Source organism: Pseudonaja textilis, chromosome 1 (assembly GCF_049901715.1).
Source record: "Pseudonaja textilis isolate UNSWEBS1 chromosome 1, rPseTex1.2, whole genome shotgun sequence".
Taxonomy (NCBI): Eukaryota; Metazoa; Chordata; class Lepidosauria; order Squamata; family Elapidae; genus Pseudonaja; species Pseudonaja textilis.
The window spans coordinates 103835735-103849307 of NC_141990.1; the positions used below are offsets into that span (position 1 = coordinate 103835735).

General features: G+C 35.1%; 1 protein-coding gene across 2 annotated transcripts in view; it reads right to left on the reverse strand.

The window, feature by feature from the left end:
* GRIK2 (glutamate ionotropic receptor kainate type subunit 2) overlaps window positions 1–13573 on the reverse strand; it is a 518606-nt gene that overhangs the window by 249001 nt on the left and 256032 nt on the right. For both annotated transcript variants that reach the window (XM_026726676.2, XM_087913718.1), the window contains exons 5-6: window positions 11637–11690; window positions 5757–5930 (exon numbers count right to left, since the gene is read on the reverse strand). In XM_026726676.2, the coding sequence (XP_026582461.1) occupies window positions 5757–5930; window positions 11637–11690 (228 nt within the window). The remainder of the gene's footprint in view (window positions 1–5756; window positions 5931–11636; window positions 11691–13573) is intronic.

Here is a 13573-nt window from a genome sequence, read left to right on the forward strand (position 1 = left end):
CAGCAGTCATGCAAACAAATCCCAACACTTTACTTTAACCAACTGAGAAGTTAGTTGGATAAGAAATTACATATAAAATATCAATAGCCAAGAACAGGACTGAACTGGAATTTGACTTTTTTTAAGGCAGTTAGTGTTTTATTTCATGTGTTCTGGAACCATATATTTATTTATGCATTTACATGCAGATATTTTCTGTAAAATTTCAAGGTAGCTGACATGGAGTTGCCTTTATTTTAATCCTAACAGAATACTGTAAAGTAGATTAAGCCCAATATTTCTCTTGAAGCCTCCTCTTTAGAAACTGTAACAAAGCAATAATGGTTGTTAGAAACTTAGTAACTGTACTGGACAGGTAGCTGGGGACGAAGAATCCTGAGCTGGAGATAATGAAGGGAGATGAGATTTGGATCCTTGATCAGGAGCAAATAGGAAGAAGAAAGGCTGGATTCTACAATAGGAAAGCATGATTTAAAATACAAGAACAAGAAGAAGGGGAGCTTCATCTGTAAATGGAAGGCTACAGAAGAGATGGCCTGTAATCAGGGGTGGGATTCAATTTTTTTAATAATGGGATCTGTGGGTGTGGCTTAGATGGTGCGCATGGTTTGCAAAGCAAAGTACCAGCAAAGGAGGGGAAAAATACTCCAGAGACATTCCTGAGACAGGAAGTCTAGTCCTGCCAAGAATGTAATAAGGGTTAATGGAGAGGCAGTTTCTGTAAGCAACACCAGAATGTTTCCTTCCTGCCTTCCTTACAGGGTTAGGCCAGTAATTTCTTCTAACAACCGGTTCTCTGAGCTGCTTAGAGTGTTAACACCTGGTTCTAGCGAATAGGTGAAAACTGGTAGAATCCCACCCCTGCCTGTAATGCAATAGAAAGGAGGAGAATGTAAATGCAGAAAACAATGGAGGCATGGAGGAGAAGAGGCAGAAAATGGGACAACAAGAGTGTGAAGCTGTGAGCAGTAGAATGGAATGGAAAGAAAGATGGTTGTGAGAATGCTGTTCAAGCCACTTTAGAAAACAATGAAGAATTGCTTTAGTTGTTTTTAAATTCTAGCTAGATTTGGCATTTAGTCTACAAGCCATGTTTGTCTAGGAGAGTGGTTCTTAACCTGGGTGATATTGCCCCCTGGGGGGGATTTCATTTTTCAGGGGGGTGATGGAACGAAAAGGGGCGATGCAGGGGCAAAGGAATGGAAGGGGGGAGATATGGGGGTGATGGAGCAAGAAGTTTTGGGGACACTTTTGAGACTTTTTTCATACAGTGAACCACTGTATATCTGTCGTACAAAAACATCAGATTGCTCACTATTAGTGGATTGAACTGTGTTTTAAAATGTTCTTCCAGCTAGCTTTAGTACAGAACACCAGACATATGTGAATACGCATTGCTCATCTTCATGAGCTTTGCGCAGCAGCCTCTATCACTCTACCCATTAAATTTGTCGCTCTGATTTTTGTTGCTTTCCTTGTGTAAAAATTTTCTTTGTGTCTTTTTAACCCTTTTTACACTGTGCATAAATATATATTTTCCTCGAATCTTAATTTAGTTTCAGAGTTTTCATCTTGAAATTCTTAGTTCCTGCACTGCAGTTTGTTCTTATGCCCTTTTTATATTTCTTTTTCCGTCTTAAAATTCACTTGTAATTAAATCATTAAATGTTACTGTTTTTTTCAGGCATTTCATTTTATTGCAATTGAATTTTGTTTTCAATGGTCATTGCATTTAAGTGTCTTGAATAAACAAGATAATAATGAAATACATGTATTATGCACGAAGTTTGGGAGTAAAGTGATGGATGGCATCAGAATTTTTCACACAGTTGAGATATGGGAAAAAGACTGGAAATAAATTATTTGCATCGATATGTCCTGATGACAATTTTAAAGAAAACAAAAAACGTGTTTGCATAAATTGAAGAATTATTTCCCAGTGTTGTGATTGAGAGGTTATGTTGGGGGAGGGGGGCGATGATAACTTCCTCAACGGCTCAAGGGGGTGATTCTTTCAAAAAGGTTAAAAACCACTGGTCTAGCAGATACCAGACATGGTCATCTTAGTCAGCCTCAGAAATAGAGCACTAGGAATATGTTTACAGAAGCCACAAAGACAGAAAGATCAATATTCCTTAAAGCTGACCAATTGTTGAGAAATAAAATATTATTTTATATGTGAAACTAGATTTTGGATCTTACAAATATCAACAATTATTTCGTTAAATTTACTGTCTGAAAGCTATTTTTAGTTTCACAGAAAATTCTTCATTGAAGATTTTACAAAAATCTCTTCTCCTTAATAAGTAACTTCCTTTTTAACTTACAAATCCTTTCTGGTTATAGTATGTAATTAACATACAATAAGCAATATGGCAATATCTTTGATTTCTATGTTAATAATGATGTAGTACTTCATAGTTTTAAAGTATCATATTAACATTGGCTAATTAATCTCTAAGGCATGCTGTGAGGTAGACTGAAGAACAATTTGTATATTACTATAATAGTATCTGGAACAAAGGCATGAAGAATATTTAAGAAATTACTTAAATTCCATCAAGCTTTCAGTACTCAATAGCAGACTTATAACAGGTTCTCTCACAAGTATAGCAATGGTGACTTTTTTTTCCCCATATCCAACCAAGACAAGAATTCACTCTCAACAAAAGTATTTTTTTTTTTTTTGTAATGGAAAATGTTTAAATGTTAGACTGTTTATAAGAAGCTACTATTTTTTTAAATACCTGTTAAAAATTATATGGCAAACAGGTTGTTTAAACCAGAATAAAGTCAGGGATGACCTAAGAAGTCAGTACATTTTTTTTTCATTTAAAAGTATATGAACTGAAAGGTCAAATGTTTTTGTTCTTTCTAACATTAAACATAAAGTGTTAGTAACTATATTTGTGACACACCTTTATTGACCAATTATCAAAGTACAGTGGTCATACACATAGCCCAAATGTAAACCAGTTCATTAGAAAGCTTTTCTTACCAGTGCAAAATCAATTCATGTAGCTAAAATGCCTCAGACAAAGATTTAAAATGTCATTGTACTAAAATCAGCAAGCTCCTCCTAACAGAAAAGCAACCGAACTCAAGAGATTTATCTCTCCACATTCACATCTGTCCCATTCAGAAAGACTGTACTCTATGTTTCCTATAAGCTCTTCTAAAATTTATGAGACATTCAATTGTCTCATAAACTTTTACTTCTTCTCACTGAGACACTCCATCCAAAGGAATTAAGGTATCACTAAGCTCTTTATGACATGAAATTATCCTCATTTATAAAAATATCCTCTCTGTTTTGAAAGCATGCTTTATATTTATAGATTGGTTCAAGTAGTAAAGATATGGAGTCTAGCAAGTTCCTTAAAGATCCAGTATCTCCATCAAGTCTGGGGTCCTGGTGTTGTGTGTGAGTCATTAACGGATTGTATTGTCTGCAATGATTGTTAGTGATATTGTGGTTGTTTAACTACTATTTCTGTTTAGCTACTATTTCTGCTTAGCTTATTTTTTTATTTCATTTTTCTTATCTGCCCAGAGTAACATACTTGAGATGGTTGTCTATATAAATGTAATAAATGAAAGATTCCTTCCTTCTAGTAAGTCTCATACTCACTAACTTTTATACTGGAAAGGGTAACCTTTCACCCAAAGACCACAAGACAACATCAAAATGCTCTGTTGTATGTCTCCTAAGCCTCTTTGCATCACACCAAGAATCAGAATGGCATGCTTAAATAATTCATTCATTCAATCAAAGCACTTAAGATGGGAATTAAACAAGTTTAATTTTGGCCTTAGAGGGCATTTAAACATTGAGTTAATATTCATCTAATTCCTTCCTCCAGAGAGCAAAGAACAGGTCGGGAACTTCCAATTAAATAAAAAAAAATCTCTATCCCTCTTTATAATTCTAATCCCAAATGATGGGTAGAGACCAGGTAACTAAGTGGCATATAATCCATGAGGTCTCTCTCTTTTTTCTATCCTATCTATTCCTTTCGATCACTATCATTCTTCATACAAGAGCAACCTCCAGCTTTGCACAAGAATGAACGCACAATATGAAACAATCCATACTGCATGCCACAGCAGAGCCTCCAACAATTGCAATAGTCTTGCCACTGCAAAAATAAGCTCTCTGTAGCTAAGAGAAAGACATAATAAGACTTCCTTGAAAAGTTTTGCCTTACATCACTGGCACTCTACTTGAGTACAAAACATAAAACATTCATTATTTTGTGGCTGAATAGACAGGCTCCAATGATAGCTCCTAGGAACCAATTAAAGGGGTTAACTGAGCCATGAGACTCCATAAATGAATCCAATTCCTTTTTTCTTTATTTCCAACCAAAGCTCTGACATAAAGCCAGGAGAGAAATGCATAAGCTCTGAGAACTTATATAGTGATAAATGACTGTATTACCACTACCAATAATGGGTCTTTCTTTTCCAGACACAGAGAAATTCAGTGAGGTTCCTATTGTCCTGTAACATTATGAAGAAAGAGAACACGAGATGTCTCAGCAATAAAAGTGTAATGTATTAAAAAAAATCGAAGTGGTCCCATACTAGCAATGACTATTTTGTAAGCAAAGTTGGACTCCTCCCTGGCTCTTTTTGTAAACACAAATGTTTAATTATAAAAATCTCAGCACAAAAAATAAAAGGATATAAGTTTGTAGTGGCTGAAATTGTCAAAAAGAAAACATGGTGTTGATTGGGATTCTGATAATCATGACAATTGACCAAAGGTTGAAATGACAGAATTAAAATTCAGGCCTTAGCTGGTCTTTAGGGTGTGGAAAGTTCCAAAAGAAACTGCAAGCCTGTAGGTTAAACATGTGATCAAACCCACAGAAAGGTATATATGAGTATTTTTGTAACTTGTATAGCTTATCTACTGTATGCTGACTTCCTCTTATGTAACTAAGTAAAAATAAGAATATACTTCTATATATACTTGTTTCAAACTACATTCAGGGTTCTTTTATGGGACAACCCATCTTTCTTCAGCTGAATAAGTGTGTCCATTTATCAAGAGAGTTCTGGACTCTGTCTCTTTGTTTGCTCTGAGCCACATCTGATCCTTGCTCCACAATGGATGAAATGCCATCAATGCGCGCGCACACACACACACACACACACACACAGATGAGTTGCTAGGGTATGCTCACTGACTAATTTTTTCACATCAACTCAGGAATTACAGTATAAATGTTGTATTTGGCAGCACAGTTTTCTTTCTAGCTGTCCTATAGAGCTGTGACATGCACTTTACAGTTTCTGTGGATATAGGAATACATTGATTGATTGATTTAGAAAACCTTTATAGGAATTTGTCTTATCAATAACAATACGTGGTTCACAGCAAGAATGATGATCATTTGCTATTCCATTATGGCTGCATAACACTAGAAAAGGGCAGACCAGTAGCTTATCAACAGAACCACAAACCAGAAGCATGAATATAGAGACCCTTTTAATATAGTTCATTTTAGCATTAGCATAGGAGGCAGGGGTATATGGCTTGGTCAGGTACATAATCTTACAAACCTGTTCAAGTCATTTGTTGGAGTGATATTTTACTTTTCAGATTCAAAAACTGAGATAAAATCCAGAACTGAGACATAAAGAAGGACATTTATCTTAATGATCAGTTAGATAGTCGAAGATACACAACAGGAAAATATGAAATAAAATCAAATATTTGACAATTGTAGGCTAATTGGTGTTCATACCGTCATAAATCCATCCAGCAAACCTGAATCGGGTTTTGGAGGAGCTTGCAACCGTTCCATAGACCACTTTTCAATTATGGACACCACCTGGGTATTTTCTGTATTTAGAATCCTGAAACCAGTCATATTTACTCCACTATACCGATAAGGCTCCACATCAAGAGCAAAAAGGTCCTAAAGAAAAGGAGAAAATATTTTAGATACTTTCATCCATACATAATCTCTCCATTTCCAAACATTTTTCTCCTCTCATGTGTAACAATGATATTAAAACAATATATCTAACCATTTGTGTACTTTCTGAAGCGTTTGACAACCATATGTGATACCAGTACAGCTGTGAATTAAATTATTTGATAATAATGCCCAATAAAAACCACAAATGTGTGGTGCTTATAGAATGTTTGTACGGGTGCACTAAGTCATAGCAAAATTCCATAGCTATTAACATGAGCATTTATAGATTGTCAAGAAAAGTCACTGAGTCACAACCTTTGCTGTTTGCAAACAATTCATAAGTCTTCATTACCCAAAGATTATGTAATAATTCTGCTCTAATAAATCTTTTTATAATGTTTGATTGTAATATATATGTTAGGAAACAAAAGGAAGTTCCTAAGCCAAACAAACTCAAACTTGTAAATGCATGTATTACTTATTTACTTACACAAGCCAAGTACATAATGAAAGTTGTGACATGATACAAATTCCTTCTTTTATAAATTTGTGTACAATGTTATGATACGAGTATCAAAAGGTGTATTTTATGATGGAACATCTACATATTTTGTCATTTTGGTGTCATCATTACTAACTTCATGCTTGTCTACATTTATAATATTTCTCTCCTGCTCCCCTTAACAATCATCTTAAGAGAAATAAAGAAAGTTTAGGTAGCTTGTTATGCATAATATGGAAGATAGGAGTAAATATCAACACATTTACCAGAAATCATATTCAAAGCTACGCTATGTAGATCATACTTGAAATATTAGTACAAATTCTAAATGTATTTATGGCAATGTAACTTACACAAGCCACTCTCATGTTCTGGCACTACAGAACCCAAAACTTGAAAGCAAACAATCCTGCAGAAAAGTTTTGACATGATTGAAAAGAACCGATACAATGAAGAAAAGAAGACCAAGATAATCTTTTCCAGAATAAGGAGTGCTAAAGAGCTGTTAAGATGAACTACTATAATTTTCTCTACTTTCATCTTTTCCTACATTTGTCTCTCAAATCTCCAAGGCAGATTTGGAGAACAAGTGGGAAGGGATTCTGATTGTTTTCAATATCTCCATTTCTAGATAATGTTCAATTTTATGCACTATTTTTCCCAACGAAGGGAGATCTAGGGGTAATCTAGGTCTGTTTTCAATAATTTAATTCTTTCCAGTGCAGTTAAGAATATTACTCCAGAATGTTTATATAAAAAGATGGCACATTTGGAGGTGTCAAGCTAGCAAATGCTGGTTTAGCTTATCCTAAGTGTATTAAGTGTATTAATTTATTCATTGGGGGAAGAAAAGAAGGCACAATATTAACTAGCCATCCCATCTTCCCTTTTATCATGCCTAGATGTATCTCACATGGAAATACTGTGCTACCTTTTTAATGAGCAGGATTAAGAACTTTCCAACAGAAGCCAAACTTTGGGCCACTGCAACAACCATCAGAAGTTAGGATAGGACTGTCCTCTGGATATGTTCAGTCTCAAGCACAAATAGTTTTTCTTTTTTTACTGAATATTGGATTCTCTATTCTTACCTTACCATTTCTTTTATTATTATTATTTTTTGTCTATTACAGCAGGAGGAGGAGGAGGAGGCGGAGGGATGAGCTGGTACAATATGATAATGAGCACTTTGATAATTTAAGAATGTAAACACAGTTAATGTTTCAAATTAGAATGAGAGGTAATCACATCATTTTTCACAGTTTCATTAAAGCATTGACTTGTTTCTTCTGAGCCTGTACCACATAGTACATTTTATGTTATATTCATTATTAAGCTGCACTTTCATTCCTATTTTAAGGCAGCTGGTTTGGGCAAACAACTATTTTTTCGGGGCAATATTCTGACTCTGTAAACCAGAGTCTGTAGAGAAGACTGTAAAGCACTATGAAATGGTATATAAGTCTAAATTGCTATTGCTATTAAATGTTAAGATTTATATGAGGGACTCCACTTGTTATAAAGACTGGATCACCTGTACAGCAATTCAATTTACGTCAACTACACTGTGTGGTAAGGAGATAGTAAAACTGAAAATATATTTTTAAAATGCCCTCCTTCTCCATAAAAAAAAATTAATAGAATGATTCAGATGGCATAAGTAAAAGAATTGCATGACATTAATGGCAATGGCAAAAATCCCTGTAATTTACGTTTGTTGAACAAGGGCCAAGTGCAAAGCTACTTGCAATAATGACTCAAAGCTTTTTTTAAAAAAACCTGGGTTGCTTCCAAGCCATCTTGGACAATTGCATAAGTAATTATGCAATTTGAACACATTTCTGTTTACTCAAAACTATAATAAATATGCACAACAGTTCAGAGAGAATTAATGAGGTATTACATTAGACTCCAAATCAATCATGAGAAAGTACACTTCCAAACAGCGCAGCTAAACAGTGTGACTGGAAAATTTATTGGACAAGACTTCTACTGTGTCAGGTAAGAAGTAATTAATAAAGCAGAGGAGCCAAAAGTGATACAAGTTACATGACTCCATTGAGCAAAATATCTATCTTCTGGCTGGCATATTCCAAATTATCTTAGTTGTCAACTTCTGAAGTTCCTCCAAGAAAAAGAAAAAGAAAAAAAAGGGGGGGGGAATGAAAAAAAATCCATGACCTCCCACTAACTTTACTTTCTTTCAAGACTAATAATCAAAAGGGAATATTTAATTAGGCCAAAAGATTGAGTGCTAGATATAAAACTTTTTGTGCCTTACTAATTGTATTATTTCTTCCATAGAGCTTGTTGACTTATTATACTGTTCCCTTGCTCTTTTGCCAAAGAAGCTTATTTCTCCCATTTAGGCAGCTTACAGGCCCAGAACTGCATTACATATAATTCCCTCAGTCTAACTGCTGGCTACAAAACTTCGAAGAATGGAGTGGATGATAGGTATGCATTGGTATGCTATGTGTTACCCTCATTTCATGATCTGCACTGGCTCTGTTTTTCTTCCAGGTAGATTCAAGGCCCTAGTTATGACCTATAAAATCTGACATGGCCCAGTTTGGTTACTGGAGGGATCACCTAGCTTCCATAGTGTAGCCTGGCTAGTTTGATGCAATAGAGTTGCTGCAGCTTTCTTTGATCAAGTATGGCCATCTATCATAATCTGGAAGCATGCCTTCTCTGTTGAAGTTCCTGTTTTCCTGATATATGAATGGCTTTCATCCTGATGAACTTCTGAAGGGATTTAGGGAAAATCACCAGATCTTTAGACATTAGTCTAGGGTGCTGTACAATAGACTATGTGTTGCTGATAATTATTCTGTTTATTATTTCCTTTAGATTATATACAGTATTTGTCTTATTGTTTTCTGCTGTGAGGTATCAATGATCAATTGGAGTCAGGTCAGTGCTGGGATTCAAATAATTTAACAACCAGTTCTCTGCCCTAATGATTTCTTCCAATAACCTGTTCACCAAACTGTTGAGAAAGTTAACAAACGGTTTTCCTGAACTGGTGCGAACTGGCTGAATCCCACCACTGACTCAAGCACATCTAAATCAAAACAAACATTCCAGAACTATCCGTGCTAGTGATCTCAGCAATCTACAGGTGACAAATAAAGCTGGCAGTTGAAAGTAGCCACTCCTTGAGCAATCCTATTGAATTTCACCATTTTCACACCACTGGAACCATGATAAATGCACCTTTCTAGCTACTTCGTTCTTTGCCAAGGACACATGAAAGAATGGCAATAGGTAGTCATGACATTAGTAGTATTATGCAACTATAAATAAATAACTTCAATTCATTCTGCTTCATTGAAAGAGATTCTAGTATTACATAGGTATATTAAACAGGTTAAAATGAAAAATATCCTGGCAGTAAATCCAATTTTAAACCAATAGAATAGATACTATGAATCTGCTTACAACTGAAGAGGTTTCCCGATACATAACCAAATGGATTTGATATAGCAATGAATATATTAGAAAAATCACCCAGAGAATACACTATTGAGAAAAACTTAAACTTAAACCCTAGTTAATGTATCCAAGTACAACCTCGTAAAGTCTACCTGCATAACCCACATGATTGCAAAGAGAGTCAGAATCTCTCCTGGTTTCTATCTGTAGTCCAATTTAAATCACCAAACAGGAAGGAGGAATGTCCATTGTTGTCCTCAAAGCTTTGAAAAACTGTGATAGAGTATGACTCTTTGTGCCTCCTCACAGATACTCCAGGCAAGCAATTATATAGCAATATAATAATCTGAGGAATTGTTGGTGCTCTCTATGAGCTTGATTATTTGCTTGCAGACATATCATTATCCAGTTGCAGTAATGTTATCTAACTGGGTAACAAAATGTCCTCAAAAAAACAAATAAACAAACTCAGTAAGCACCAAGTACTCCATGGTTCAGACCCAAGCTGCAGATATTCTCTTATAGTATTACAGCGGTCACCAACAGGTGGGCCACTGCTCATTGGGGCCGTGAGAAAATTTTTGTGGGCCACAGAGAAATCTCACCCCCAGAGCACCCCCCAAAGCAATTAATCCAGGCTGCACAGAAACACAAGGCTGCTCAGCCCACATGGCCCGCGGGAACCCTCCCCGCCCACTCACTCCTTACCCAGCAAATTTGTCTGCTCAGTTGCTATTTTTCCTTTTTCCGACCATCATCTGTTCTGCTGTGCCGGGAGATTTAGATTAACTAGGAAGCAGGAAATGATTGGATTTCTGGCTTTCTAGCTAAGCATAGCCGAACCTCCATGTGACTGAAGGTTTGCTTGCAAGCAAATTCAGTGCGGAATCACAGCAAGCAAATTTGAGAGACTGAGCTAGCTGATGACAGACAGATAGATCACTGAATAATTCTGTGAGCAACTCAATCTGCCTGCTTTTCCTGATTTTGGATAAAAGTTGCTTTTTTGTATAAAAAAATCAATATTTACATACATGGTGTGTTGTGAGTTAATTTTATGAGTTTGCTTGCAAGCAAATTTTATGTGACAGACTGAGCTAGCCAATGGCAGATAGATTTCTGAATGAATCTGTGATTCTGTAAGCAACTCAATCTGCCTGCCTGCTTTGCCTGATTTTGGGTAAAAGTTGCTCTTTTTTATAAAAAAATTAATGTTTATATAAATATTTATAATATTTACATACAAGCCATGCCCAGCCAGTCACATGACTACCAAGCCACATCCACAAATTAGGCCACACCCACAGAACCAGTTAGTGGTCCCTGGGATCTAAAATTATGAGTTTGGTGGTCCCTGAGGTCCAAAAGGTTGGCGACCTCTGTAGTATTACACTGACCTTGAAGCCTTCTCCATCCATCCTTGCAATCCCTGAAAGATTTCAACCTATAGCTTGAGAATACTTGCTGTTTATGAATACAATCTTCCTTAGTATCAAAAACAGCATGCTGAACAAAACCTAGAAGTAATCAGTTCTTATTGGTGTGTGCCTCCATTAAATAACTATGAGCAGCTTGTTTGTCAGAGATCGTAGGGTTTTCATAGCAATCAAATTCCAAATAAAGGTAACATTAAATACTTTTCCCCCTACAAAATTTATTTTATTTTCAGTAAAATACTTTTACTATTACTGTCAAGTAATATAATGAAGAATCCTTTAGAGTGATGCCAGAGGCCATCAGCATATTATTCTAAAGCTACTTACCAGTGTAGTAAAAATGTAATGGTAGTATTCTGTCATCATTCCCATTGCTAAACCCTGTAAAGAAAAATTCAGTATACACATTAACTTTTTTAAAAATTAGGTAACACCGCTTTATTATTTCTACAGTTATTCTTATTGCTGTTTTAATCACACCTATGAGAACAATAGAAAGTTCCCATGAGATAAAAATGTGCATAAAAGTATAGGGCTAGAATTATACTAAAATTAGGCTAAGCAAATCATTCTTAAGCAGTTAGAGCAGATAACTGGCTATTAAAAGAATTAATGAAACGAAACTGTGGATAGAAAGATTGTTATTAGACTGTTTAGTGTTGCAAATATGAAATCAAACAAATCTAATGGAAGATGTGGCATTAATTGTATTTATTCTATAGTTTTTCATTATATAATTAATACTCACTGAAGAAACATAAATTTAAAACAATTGAGTCAAAGAAGCTAAAATAGAAGTGCTGGCAATTAAATCTAATTTCCCCTCTACAAAAAATAAGATATGCATCAAATATTAGCCCTGAACCAAAATTTATTTACATTAATGTCTAATATGAATACTGCAGTATATAAATTCTAGTGTAACTTGTATAATTCAAAAAATACTAACCATTAAATAACTATTGTTGTTTTTTCTACCTCTTGAAGCTGAACCAACTCTAGCTTCCCATTTTAGGTTTTTCTTAATCACCTCTTTGGTTAATAAATAAGAATTTCACTCTCCTTCATGATGTTGTCATTATATTAAATAAATTAAATAACCCCAAAGAAGTATTTTAAACCAAGCAAAAATCTGCCTAAACTAGCAGCCAGTTAAAGGTGCATATAGTGGACCTGATGCACCTCTAATGATTGGAGATGATATCTTCGTGGAAATTAATAACTGAGCAGTGAACATGAACTTGCAGAATGTATTCAAGTAAAGGACAAGCCACTAGATCACCCACATGTGGTCTGGAAGGCTGGTCCCCATAGGAAGCCTATAGAATCCAAAATGAATCTGTAAGTAAACTGTGGATGAAGCACCAGGAGCCAAGTAAGAAACTACAATCTTTCAGCCACATGCAAAGTCTGCATTAAGGATAATGAGTCCGACCCCATTTTCTAAAGCACATTTCAGTATAAATATTCTATAGCTAAAACAGATCTTCTGAACTGCAGTCCATCAAATGCTTTAGGAAAAGGCAAGTTTGACACCTGACAATGATTTAAATTATATTATATATAATTATAATTACATACACAAGGAGCAATAAATACTTGTTTTCAGGGCTACTTTATTATTTTTACATATTTTTGTTTACTTATTTTGCACATGGGTACCTTGAAAATCCTCACTTGTCAAAAAAAAAAGAAGAAGATAATTCAGCAGTGAAAAACCTTTTATATGTACAAAGGACAGCTATAAAACAAGGGCACCAGTCAGCTCTAATCCTTATAAAGCACCTATTTGTTTTTGCTGACATGGGAACTATCAAAAGCTACATTTGTTGTTCACTTACAGCATATTGGTACATTATAAATAATGCAGCTTGGCTGATGGACTAACTTGTTGTTCTGGTTGCTTGGTTGCCAGTGGTTGGGTTTTTTTTTTTTTTGGTTTTTTTTTTAAGTTAGCTTCACTCTAGTAAACATTTTGGAACCAAAATTTTTAATGCAGGTGAAAAATTAACTGGAGTCAGCAATTTCAGGTTTATTTTTTAGGCCATGAAACTTGGTTCTAACTTTTTCTTGGTGAGTAAAAAATAGTTTTCATCCTAACAAGAAACATTGCTCATGGAGAGACTCCTATCATGGGGCCCATTTTTCTAACATGAAAGAAAGTTTCTTTTATCTCTCCCCAGAAAAGTTGTCTCATAGACAGGACGGGTGGTACAAAAATATAATAAAGTAAAAGAATTAGAAACAAAGTTGGTATCTTGAAC